The sequence below is a fragment of the Mobula hypostoma genome, chromosome 9, assembly GCF_963921235.1.
Source record: "Mobula hypostoma chromosome 9, sMobHyp1.1, whole genome shotgun sequence".
NCBI classification, from domain to species: Eukaryota; Metazoa; Chordata; class Chondrichthyes; order Myliobatiformes; family Myliobatidae; genus Mobula; species Mobula hypostoma.
In genome coordinates, this window is record NC_086105.1 from 98,501,720 (window position 1) to 98,514,974 (window position 13,255).

The following is a 13,255-nucleotide window of genomic DNA, read 5'->3' on the forward strand; positions in this document are numbered from 1 at the left end:
ATGGATATTCATTTTGATGCTGTTTGATATAATGAGTGAATTTGTCCTCACTTTAACAGTAACTCAGACTGGTTACCATTGCACTTTGAAATGTTTAATGAGTAAACAACAGTGAAATGTGTGGCAGAATCAAATTACATCGTTAATGAGAAAAATGGTTTCAACACAATGAGTGATTGGCCATATTTTTGAAGATAAAAATTCCCAATGCCAGATACTCTCGGTGCTTTCCCAGGAGTGCCGCCTTTACCAATGATGTAAATTGGTTTGCAGTACTTTACAGCCAGCTATAGATTTTAATAGTCTCTCAGTGAGCAAGATTCCTAACTCATAGTCAGAAGAGTGTTGTTTAAACCCCAATTTTGAGTCTTGAGCATTTAATCTATGTCCATTCTTCTGTGGGAGTGCTGCATTGTTGGTAATGCTGTCTTTCAAATGAGATCTCTGAGGCTCCATTTGACCTTTCATGTGGTGGTAAGGGAGTGGAGCTAACGTCCCTGGCATGCTTGACATAGACTATTGGATTTGCAAACTGAATTGATTATAATTTTTGTTAGTTTAGCTTGCAGGGGCATCATAGCTGTCTTTTATTTTTACATCTACCTTTTGCCTTTTCCATCTATCACCTCCCCAGCTTCTTAATTTAACCCCTTCCCTACCTTCTTACTCTGGCTTATTCCCCCATTCTTTTCAGTCCTGACGGAGGTCCTCGACCCGAGACATTAACTGTTTATTCATTTCCAAAGATGCTGGTCTGACCTGCTGAGTTCTTCCAGCATTTTGTATATGTCCTCTGGATCTCCAGCACCTGCAGAATCTCCTGTGTTTTTATTTTTACATTTGTTTGGAGATAGTGAGGATTACATGTGAACAGATGATAAAATGGAAATTCTGCTGTGAGTCACCTGGTATGTCGCAGTGCAGGAAATGGTTCGGGCACGTCTTTCTCTCAGGTTGCTATATAATGTAATCAAATTAGTCTCAACTGCCCATCAATTGAATTAGTGCAAATTGGTATATCAGCAATATTCCTGCTGTCACCAGTGGGTCATAGCTCGTAGGTCAATCTCTATCCATTAGAGACTAATCAACATGCCACTACTCCCAAATCTCAGTGCAGCTGCCAAGATCAGCACCTTAGTGCAGAGAGAGAGGGAGAGCAAGATGGTGAGAAACCAGTTACAATCCTGAAAGGGAAAAAGAAGGCAATAGGTAGAAGGAGGTTTTGCTTTTTACTCCAATCCATTTATCCTATGCAACAGGAATTGGAAAGTCCATCGAAGAAATTAGGTATTTAAGATGTCAGTCAGAAGTTGCATTAAATATTATGTGGATAAGTGTCCCTTATGAATATCGACAATGAAATGCTGAAACCATAACAGAAGAATACATCAATAATCCCAACAATGAATGAACTGACACTACTGAGAACTCCTTTAAAGAATGATGCTGTGCTGAGTCATGTGTGACTTTGGTGGAAGGATCTTCTGGAAAAGAGGAAAGAAAGCAGAAATATTTAATTTGAGAAAGAAGCAAGGACATTCGTATCATCTCTGTGAGGTTTCCGTAGCTATCATTTTCTCCTTTGAACATGCTGCATTCTCTCAAATCAGACTGCATCTTACCTTGAACACCGGCAGAGAACTAAAGTAAATCTGATGAAGATCAGAAATGGTATACCACATAATTTTGCTCTCCCTATCATTCATGACCTATTTCAGCACTCATTGCATTTACCAGGTTCCATTCGATTGTCAAAAGCTCCACAATAGTGCCTCTCTGTTCTCATACCTTTTCATCTAGTGTTCCCATTGTTGGCCCTTGCTTGTTTCTTATGTTCATACAGCACTTCGGCTGCTTTGTGTGGGCTATGACATCAGTTTCCAAATATGCCGACATTGAGGGGTATAACAGAATTCCAGATGCAGCTGTTTACTTGCTGGTTTTGCAATTTCTCTACATGTTGTGCTTCCTGATAACTGTTGGAAACTAAACCAGGCTGATTGCAGCCTTGCTATCACATTTGACAGGCTTAATTTTTAGATCTTATATCTGTGTTATTACCAATGCCACCTATTTCCACCTCTTAGACATTATCCAACTGAAACTCTGCCACTGAATTCCTCCAATCCTTCGACTCAGCAGTTGAAGCATACCCCTGTCTGACATTCCCTCCTCAACTCTCTGTAACCCATTGTTAATTTGCTGCCATGTTGTAACTTTGACCACATCCATCCACACACCATTCCTCTGCTTTTGACAATGTGTCCCGATTCTCTGACCTTTGGACCCTCCTTTAACCTGTTTTTGCAATCTCCTCCAATTTTATAGTCCACAATGATATCTATTTCAATGATACCCAATTCCATCATTTCTGAACCCTTGTGTATCTCTAAATATTAGCAACTGCCCATAGCATTCAGGAATATGCTTCCTTCCTTAAACCCATTGGCTGTCTACACCTAAGAACTAATCTGTTTGACAAAACTTTCCATATGTTCTGCATTTGTATATGGGTTGAAGTTGCTTTTTTTTGTTTGAAAGAACTCCTGTGAAATGCTTTGGGGTAGTCTGTGACATTAAAGGTATTATATAAATGGAGATTATTGTTGTTAGTACCATTTTATTAGAAAAGTAATTACAAATTTTGTTCTGATTTGTTTAGAAACATCCATAGTTTGCATCCGATAAGCAAGTGAAGACCATGACAAGTCTCCATATACTTAACATGATTCTGCCTTAACAAATTACTCAATTTCAGTCTACCTCTCCAGCAGTAGTTTGGCAGTGGAGAAATCATTTGCAAGTTTAATCAACTCCCAAGTTAAAAACAGTTAGGCATTTTTTCATCAAGTCTACGTCTCCGGAGAACGTCATCGGGAGATGTCCTCCCTCTGGGCTGAAGCAATTGCTGTTTTGCCACCCAAGTTAGAGGATATACATTTGGAATTCAACAAAATAGTGAACGAGAGCCTTGTTTTCTTATTAAAGCAGACTGCAGCATTACTTTATGAAGGCCAGGATATTGCCAAATGTTTGCAGCTCAGTCAGACCATCATAGACTTCTCCTGGGAAAAGCTCAACATTGGAACTTGGAGGGATGTGGATAAAGAGTGGCGGAGAGTCTTTTCACATGGCTGTCTCTTTAAGGCTGTGTGTCTGTGCAAAAAGGAGTCAGCAGTTAGAGAAGCAATCAAAACTTGTGACAAGGGATTGTTGATGGGGATGGCCATATTGGACAACATTCTCATCAGACTGGTTAAAGTCCTTCAGAATCACAATAATCCCAAGAAGAGGGCTTTAGAAGATGTTGGATTTCATCAGAATTCAAGCCAAAAGGTAATATCTTCATACTTTGTGCACTTAATACAGATGCTTTCCTGTTACTTTTAGAATCTGAGCTGTTAAACAGACATTTCAGATTAATTTTTATCCATTTGCAACACAGAGGGATAGGAGAAAAAGACAAACTGCTGGGGGAACAGTGGATTAGGCAGTGTATATAGAGAGAAATTGATAGGCAATGTTGCAGATCGTGACCCATCATCTGGACTGAAGCAGGAGAGGGAAGATGTTCAGTATAAAGAGATCAGAGGAGGGGTGGGGCAGGAGCTGGCAAAGAATGGGTTAATCCAGACAAGGAGGGGTGATTGCCTGATGGAGTCAGGCAAGAGAGAAAAGGGTGGAGGTGGCAACAAAAGCTGAGTGGTGATGGGTGGAGGCAATAAAAAGGCTGCAGATGATGGAATCTGATAGGAAAGCAAAGTGGAGCATGGCACCAAATAAAGGAGGTGGGCAGATGGGAACAGTGGAAGGAGTGACTGGGTGGCAGGGTAGTGGAGGAGGGGAAAGAAACTGGGCGATAGGAGGCTAGCAGGGCATGGTTGAGCTGGGTGTGCATAGGACAAGCTAAGTAGATCAGAAGGAAAGAGGAGAACAAGTTACCTGAACATGGAAAATTCAACATTCATGCTGTATATTACCCAGGACAAATAAGTGCCAACCAAGTTGCCTGAGTGTGCCCCATTTCTTTACACTTGGGCCACATGCCTCTAAAGATTTCTACCACTTAACCTGCACAAATGTCATAATTGTACCTGTCTTTACACCTTCCTCTGGCAAACTCAAAGAAGCACAATTAAATGCAGGTGAACTATTAATATCTGTAACATGAGACACTAGTGTAGTGTTAAGAAAGAAGAGAGAATACAAGGTAACTGGAGACTTGGGTGGATCGTTTTAAATCCCGTTGGATTGAGGGAACGAGACAGGCAGGTAGGCTGTTTCAAAGCTTACTGGTTACTATATGAGAACTATATGTGAGTAGCTGTTGAGGCATGAGGAAGAAGAAAGTGGACCTTGTGGAAAGCAAAGAATAGTATGGGGTGGGGGTAATGGAATGTGTAACTGATCATACACTAGTTGTAGCTGGCAGACATGGAGTAAGCGGTACTTTAGAATAAGAATGGATTAGAGGCAGATAAGACTGCTACAAATGTAGATGAGCTTAGTGTAGTTTCATACCAGTTCCTCCTGCCAGAAACTGAAGGCACAACTGCCCATAATTCAACACTAATTGGCTATAAAGCAATGAGAAGGGTGAAATAATGGTTGCTGTGGGAAATGGAACTCTGAAACTGCCAACTTGCTGCCTGAGTCATTACTAGCAGTTTCTGCACCTAAGGTTAAATAATGTTTACTTGATGTTTCTCTCTGGACTCCAGGGTGTGTGTATTGTGTAGTTGGAAGGCAAGGAAAAGACCCTGACCTGTTGACTCTTTCTAGTCTGTATCTAAACATTAAGAGTTAAATGTTGTGATTTAGCTTTGCAGTTGTGGAGGAGCCCAGCTCCAATTTGATGTTGTGGATTGTGTGACTCAATTTGGAAAGATCATAATGACCATCACTTGAGCCTTATAGCAGATATTATGCCATTGTAGAACTGAACCTACTGGGCATGAAGATCACAGCAAGGCTGATGGAATCTACAATACTTAAACTTCTGAATTACTAACACCTGGCTGGCAGATTGATGAAGCAAATGAGTATAGAGCCAGTTAATCCCACTGCCCACAACTGCCTCTGCTGCTCAAAACTGCTGATTGCTCTAACTTGTCAATAGCACAACAGCACAATTGGTGAGGTACAACATCTCTTCCCTTCTCTCAAAACGTCTCTTGGGATTAAGCATGACTTCCATTCCAGTTCTGTGGTGACTGCTGAAGCTGGTGTAGCATCCATAGACTGTGACATAGAATGTGCCTCATGGAATCATTGAACATTGAATTGAATTGACTTTATTTATTACATCCTTCACATACACGAGGAGTAAAAATCTTTACGTTACGTCTCCATCTAAATGTGCAATGTGCAATTATAGTAATTTATAATAAATAGAACAGTCAATGTAATATAGACTACACTCAACTCAGCGTGAGTTCATCAGTCTGATGGCCTGGTGGAAGAAGCTGTCATGGAGCCTGTTGGTCGTGGCTTTTATGCTGCAATACCGCTTCAGTTATTTAAAAGGAGGTTGTTTATAATGTAGAGGGTTAGGAGCAAAAGATGCTATTTTCTTTAATACTTACTCTTTTCTTATATTTATCCCATTCAATATTTCACTTTAAGTGCAACATAACTATCAATTCCCCTCTTTGAAGATAACTGTACAGTATTCAGTAACAACATTGGCCTTAAAATCAACTTCCACACATCAGATTACCTAATTATTCTCAAGTAAGCCTTATGCTTTCTTTAAGTTATCATATTATTAAAAATCTTTGCCTTTACTTGCCGGCATTTTTATCAAACCTGTTCTTTGATTCCCTTTTAATTTCACCTTTGCGCTTGACAGTACAGTGGTGCAGCTAGTAGAGCTGCAACCTAACAGTGCCAGAGATCTAGGTAGGTTCAGTTCTGATCTCCAGTGCTGTCTGCATGGAGTTTGGGCATTCACCCTGTGACCGTGTAAATTTCCTCTCGGTACTCCGCATGCCTCCCATGTTCCAGAGACCTGCAGGTGGTATTTTTTTTGAGCAGCGGCCAGTCAGCGATCAGTAGCGCAAGAAGACGTAGCTCACTCAAGCTCGCCTGTTGAGTACGTAAGGCATCAATCTGCGGTAGTTTACTGTTTTGACCAGCGGCCAGTCAGTGATTGGCAAATTAAAATAAGGCAGATGCAAGTAGAGCGACCATTGTTGGAGTGGACAATGGTAGAGTGGGGATTTTGGGGCTTTACCTCTTCAAGGCGTCAGTGAGGAGAGTTGAGTGAGAGAGGGCAAAAAAGCTGTAGGTAGGTTTTTCCCCTAGTTTTTTATTATTTTCCTTCTTTCTATTTGCTCAATTAGAACAGTAGGGATGCCAGGCAGGATAGTTGAGTATTTGCCTTCTGGGATGTTGAAAGGCAGGGAGACTTCCAGTGTCCTTGATGACTTCATCTGCAAGAAGTGCATCCAGCTGCAGCTTCTAACACTCCACATTAAGGAGTTGGAGCTGGAACCGGATGAACTCCAGATCATTCGGAAGGCTGAGGGAGGTGATAGGTAAGACTTATAGAGAAGTAGTTACAGCCAAGGTGCAGGAGACTGGGTGACATAATTTTAACTTTCCACATATTGACTGGGATTCTCATACTGCAAAAGGATAGAGTTTACCAAATGAGTTCAGGAATGTTTTCTTAATCAGTACATAGAAGTCCCAACAAGAGAGCGTGTGATACGGGATCTGCTATTAAGGAATGAGACAAGGCAGGTGTCAGAAGTTCGTGTAGGAGAGCACTTTGTATCTCGTGATCACAATGCCATTAATTTAAAAGTAAATATGTCTGGTCCGTGGGTTGAGATTCTAAATTGGAGAGAAGCCAATATTGATGGTATCAGAAAGGATGTGGAAAGTGTAGATGGGTTTGGGCTATTTTCTGGCAAAGACCTACTTGGTAAGTGTGTGGCCTTCAAAAGTGAAATTTTGAGAGTACGAAGCTTCTATGTGTCTGTCAGAATTAAAAGTAAAGATAACAGGTTTAGGGAACCTTGGTTTTTAAGTGATATTGAGGCCCTGGTTAAGGAAAAAAAGGAGGTGCATAGCATGTATAGGCAGGTAGGAACAAATTAAATACTTATGGAGTATAAAAAATGCTAGAGAACACTTAAGAAAGAAACCTTGAAGGCTAAAAGAGGCATGAGGTTGCCCTAGCAGACAAGGTGAAGGAGAATCCTAAGGGCTCTACAGATATGTTAAGAGCAAAAGGATTGCAAGAAACAAAATTGGTCCTCAGGAAGATCAGAATGGCAATCTATGTGTGGAGGCAGGAGAGATGGGGGGGGATCTTACATGGATTTTTTGCATCTGTATTTACTCAGGAGATGGGCACAAGTCTCTAGAAGTGAGGAAAAGCAACATTGAGGTCATGGACCCGATACAGATTGTAGAGGAGGAGGTGGTTGCTGTCTTGAGGCAAATTAGGGTGGATAAATCCCCAGGGCTTAACAAGGTGTTGCCCTGGACCCTCTAGGAGGCAAATGCAGAAATTGCAGGGACCCTAGCAGAGATATTTAAATCATCCTTAGTGACAGGTGAGGTACCAGAGGATTAAGGGTTGCTAATATTGTTCTGCTCTTTAAGAAAGACTCTTAAATATAAACCAGGAAATTATAGGCCAGTGAACCTGATATTAGTAGTGGGTAAGTTATTGGAAGGCATTCTAAAGGACCGGATATATGAGTATTTGGTTTGACATGGACAGACTAGATGGTCGGAAGGGCCTGTTTCTGTGCTGTATATGACTCTATAACTCTAGATTCATTGACTGCTGTAAATTGTCCCTCTGTGTGATAGAATGTGCGTTAAGGAGATGGTTGATAGAAATACGGAGCAAATAAAATATAGGAATCGTAGGATTAGTGTAAGTGGATGTTTAATGGCCAGTGTAGAATTGATGGGCTACAGAACTTGTTTCAATGCTGTATATCTCTGGCTTTTGGACTTACTGTCCTCCTCTAGGATATCTGCATACTGTGTCTTATGTTACCCTCAATTTTTTGTTTGCCTGATCTTTTTATCTTTTTTGTATCTGTAGTGTTCTCGATTTGACATTCTCACTCCTTTCCTTTGTGGGCACATTCACCCTGAAACCCTTGAGCCTCTTTTATGATAGAGTCTCTTCCATTTTCCTTGCTCTTAGACTAATTTACTTCCCAAGATAATCTCCAGACCACTTGTATGAAATTGTTTCAGTCTAATAAGCTGGGCCTTTCCTCACTTGAGAACCTTTTACTCTTTTATCCTGTCCTTTTCCATATTCAAGCTAAGTCCACCACAAAAATGCAGTCCCATTCGTACTCCTACCTGTCCAGCTTCATGTACTCGATCCAAATCCAGAACTGTACCACTTCTCTTGGGCTTGTTACGTCCTTGCTGCAATCAAGTTCTTCTGAATGCAATTTAGAAATTCTCTACTCTCTATACCTTTTTATGCCGAGTATGATATTAAGGTTCTTCCTCATAATTCAATGCTCAGCTCCCATTTCCCCTGCCAAGCTAGTTTAAATGTTCCCCAACTTGCAATCCAATCTAGATAGATACTGCTCCCAACCCAACAATCTACCTCATGTTCTCCAGAACATCACAGTTTCCTGAGTATTTAAAACCTTCCCTTGTACACCATATCTTCAGTCACCTGTTTCTATACTCACTGGTATGTGGCACTGAGAGTAATCTGGAGATTGCTGCCTTTGAGGTCCTGTATCTTTTCCAACTCCTTAAAATCTGCCTGCAGACCTTCATTGTGAATATTATAGATATGGATCCTGACCTCTGCCTCTTCTACACATCTTTGGGCCTGGGATCACATCAGCAACGGAAGAAATGCTTATCTACCATTCTGACTGTAGAATCTACTACTTCTATTACTATTTTACCCTTTCTTCACCTCCCCTCTATATCTTCATCACCCTCTCCTCTTTAGAACTCTGAATTTAATACCGGGACAGCAAGGTGCCTTTTGGATCTCCTAGACTACTTGTCTGCATCCAGTCTCTCTGCCTACACATGTAGATTGAACAAGTCCTGCAATGTGCTCTCCATGAAGCACTTGGATGGACCCCAGTGACTTCTGTTCTTGCTACAGCTCCAGAACCCAGAGCTCGGGTTCCTCCCACTGATGACGCTCTCCACTCTACTTTGGTTGTCTTATCTCTGGGTTCAGATGTAGTGTTCAATCAATAGGTGTGAGATGTCCTGCCTTCTGTGCCTCCATTTATTAAATCAGCTCACTAAGCAGAAGTTCAGAACTCCATGCCACTTACTATGTGCATTGTCAAAGCCCTCTATTTTTATCATGCTTGATGAGATAATTGAATGTGTGATATTAGTTGTGATGTACTCCTCCCCAGTTATGTCTCTCCAGGATTTTAACTCCTTTCTAACCCTTATTCTGCAGCAGCTCTGGGGAATATTTGCCTTCCTTCAGGAGATAACATGCCATCCATCCATCCATTTGGATGGAAGTCCTGCCTTGTCTCATCCATCACTTCCAGGGCTGGGTCATGTGGGCTGCTAACTGTAGCATGCTCATTCTGCATTGCTGTGACCTGGAAAGTTACCAGAGGTCACTCATCCTACAGAGGAAGTTGTTTAGCTACCAGAGAGAGTGGTTTGCCCTTGACACTGAAACCCACCACTTGAACAGTTTTCCTCCTACAGATTACCCTTCCAGATGTGCTCCTTTGACCAGCTGAATTCTGGTTTTGGTGCTCTCTGCCATGATCCATGAGCTAGCCATCTCTGGCCTATTGTGTCTCAGTCAGGGTGGTGATGTTAACATGAGAGCATCAGAGCTTGTTTGCTTTGATAATGAGTGATATTCATGGCCTGGCATTCCAGACCCCAGTGTTCCCAGGGGAATAGAGGTGCCAATTTCTTCGAACATGGGATAGCTGTTGTGCAATAGCAATCAGCTATTGTGTGGATTTGACCAGAGTGACCTTGGTCCAGTGGCAGTGATGCTCCAGACACCTGCATGAATTGTAATATGTGCATGCACACACAGGCATGTACATAAAGTCTCAGGGTCTCTCCCTCTCTCTCTCTCTCTCTCTCTCTCTCTCTCTCTCTGTCTCACTTTCTCTCTGTCTCACTTTCTCTCTGTCACTCTCTCTCTTTCAGTCTCACTTTCTGTCACTCTCTGGCTCTGTCTGTCTCTCTCACTCTGTCTCACTCTCCCACACACTTTCATAAGCATGCACATGCGCAGGCTCACACGCTGAGCCTTGCCCACTGCTGCCTCCTTGGCCCTGCCTTACCCACCTTAGCCTGTTACTTCACAGCCCCAAAATCACTTCCTTCAGCTCTTCAATAATAATAGGGTTGTGATTCCGGAACGGTGCAATAATAATAGGGTTGTTGTGATGGGAGATTTTAACTTTACTGATATTGATTGGCATCTCCTTATTGCAAGGGGTTTAGATGGGGTGGAGCTTGTTTGGTGTGTTCAGGAAGGTTTCCTGACACAATACGTAGAAAAGCCAACTAGAAGGTTGCATGGATGAACTACAACAATTGTTCATCCCAGTTTGGCAAAAGAATAAATCAAGGAAGGTAGTGCACCCGTGGCTGACAAGAGAAATTAGGGATAGTATCAATACCAAAGAAGTAGCATACAAATTAGCCAGAGAAAGTGGCTCACCTGAGGACTGGGAGAAATTCAGAGTTCAGCAGAGGAGGACAAAGGGCTTAATTAGGAAGGGAGAAAAAAGATTTTGAGAGAAAACTGGCAGAGAACATAAAAACGGACTGTAAAAGCTTTTATAGATATGTAAAAAGGAAAAGACTGGTAAAGACAAATGTAGGTCCCCTGCAGACAGAAACAGGTGAATTGATTATGGGGAGCAAGGACATGGCAGACCAACTGAATAATTACTTTGGTTCTGTCTTCACTAAGGAGGACATAAATAATCTTCCAGAAATAGTAAGGGACAGAGGGTCCAGTGAGATGGAGGAACTGAGTGAAATACATGTTAGTAGGGAAGTGGTGTTAGGTAAATTGAAGGGATTGAAGGCAGATAAATCCCCAGGGCCAGATGGTCTGCATCCTAGAGTGCTTAAGGAAGTAGCCCAAGAAATAGTGGATGCATTAGTGATAATTTTTCAAAACTCGTTAGATTCTGGACTAGTTCCTGAGGATTGGAGGGTGGCTAATGTAACCCCACTTTTTAAAAAAGGAGGGAGAGAGAAACCGGGGAATTATAGGCCGGTTAGCCTAACGTCGGTGGTGGGGAAACTGCTGGAGTCAGTTATCAAGGATGTGATAACAGCACATTTGGAAAGCGGTGAAATGATCGGACAAAGTCAGCATGGATTTGTGAAAGGAAAATCATGTCTGACGAATCTCATAGAATTTTTTGAGGATGTAACTAGTAGAGTGGATAGGGGAGAACCAGTGGATGTGGTATATTTGGATTTTCAAAAGGCTTTTGACAAGGTCCCACACAGGAGATTAGTGTGCAAACTTAAAGCACACGGTATTGGGGGTAAGGTATTGGTGTGGGTGGAGAATTGGTTAGCAGACAGGAAGCAAAGAGTGGGAATAAACGGGACCTTTTCAGAATGGCAGGCGGTGACTAGTGGAGTACCCCAAGGCTCAGTGCTGGGACCCCAGTTGTTTACAATATATATTAATGACTTGGATGAGGGAATTAAATGCAGCATCTCCAAGTTTGCAGATGACACGAAGCTGGGTGGCAGTGTTAGCAGTGAGGAGGATGCTAAGAGGATGCAGGGTGACTTGGATAGGTTGGGTGAGTGGGCAAACTCATGGCAGATGCAATTTAATGTGGATAAATGTGAAGTTATCCACTTTGGTGGCAAAAGTAGGAAAACAGATTATTATCTGAATGGTGGCCGATTAGGAAAAGGGGAGGTGCAACGAGACCTGGGTGTCATTATACACCAGTCATTGAAAGTGGGCATGCAGGTACAGCAGGCGGTGAAAAAGGCGAACGGTATGCTGGCATTTATAGCGAGAGGATTCGAGTACAGGAGCAGGGAGGTACTACTGCAGTTGTACAAGGCCTTGGTGAGACCACACCTGGAGTATTGTGTGCAGTTTTGGTCCCCTAATCTGAGGAAAGACATCTTTGCCATAGAGGGAGTACAAAGAAGGTTCACCAGATTGATTCCTGGGATGGCAGGTCTTTCATATGAAGAAAGACTGGATGAACTGGGCTTGTACTCGTTGGAATTTAGAAGATTGAGGGGGGATCTGATTGAAACGTATAAGATCCTAAAGGGATTGGACAGGCTAGATGCGGGAAGATTGTTCCCGATGTTGGGGAGTTCCAGAACGAGGGGTCACAGTTTGAGGATAGAGGGGAAGCCTTTTAGGACCGAGATTAGGAAAAACTTCTTCACACAGAGAGTGGTGAATTTGTGGAATTCTCTGCCACAGCAAACTGTTGAGGCCAGTTCATTGGCTATGTTTAAGAGGGAGTTAGATATGGCCCTTGTGGCTACAGGGGTCAGGGGGTATGGAGGGAAGGCTGGGTTCTGAGTTGGATGATCAGCCATGATCATAATAAATGGCGGTGCAGGCTCGAAGGGCCGAATAGCCTACTCCTGCACCTATTTTCTATGTTTCTATGTTTCTAGAAGAGAGGTTGTACTTGATCTGGTATTGGGAAATGAATCTGGTCAGGTGTCAGATCTCTAGGTGGGAGAGCATTTTGAAGGTAGTAACCACAACTCTCTCTCCTTCACCATAGTGCTAGAGAGGGATAGGAGCAGGCAATTTGGGAAAACATTTAATTGGGGTAGGGGGGAATATGATGCTATTAGGCAGGAACTTGGGAGCAGATGTTCTCAGGGAAGTGCACAGCAGAAATGTGGCAAATGTTCAGGGAACCTTTGCATGGAGTTCTGCATCGGTATGTTCCATTGAGGCAGGGAAAGGATGGTAGGGATAAAGTACAATGGTATACAAAGTATGTAGAAAATCTATTTAAGAAGAAAAGAAAAGCTTACAAAAGGTTTAAGAATGTAGGTACTGCTAGAGCTCTTGAAAATTACAAGGTTACTAGGAAGGAGCTTAGGAATGGAGAGCAAAGGGGCCATGAGAAGGCCTTGGTGAGCAGGATTAAGGAAAACCCCAAGGCATTCTACAAGTATGTGAGGAGCAAGAGGATGAGCCGTATGAGAATAGGACCAATCAGGAGCGAGAGTGGAAACGTGCATGGAGCTGGAGGAGGTAGCGGAGGTACTTAAT

General features: G+C 42.4%; 1 protein-coding gene across 1 annotated transcript in view; it reads left to right on the plus strand.

The window, feature by feature from the left end:
• kdm8 (lysine (K)-specific demethylase 8) overlaps positions 1-13,255 on the plus strand; it is a 73,891-nt gene that overhangs the window by 31,416 nt on the left and 29,220 nt on the right. Inside the window, exon 2 of the mRNA XM_063058735.1 lies at positions 2,666-3,339. Within this exon, the coding sequence (XP_062914805.1) occupies positions 2,884-3,339 (456 nt within the window). The 5' untranslated portion in view covers positions 2,666-2,883. The remainder of the gene's footprint in view (positions 1-2,665; positions 3,340-13,255) is intronic.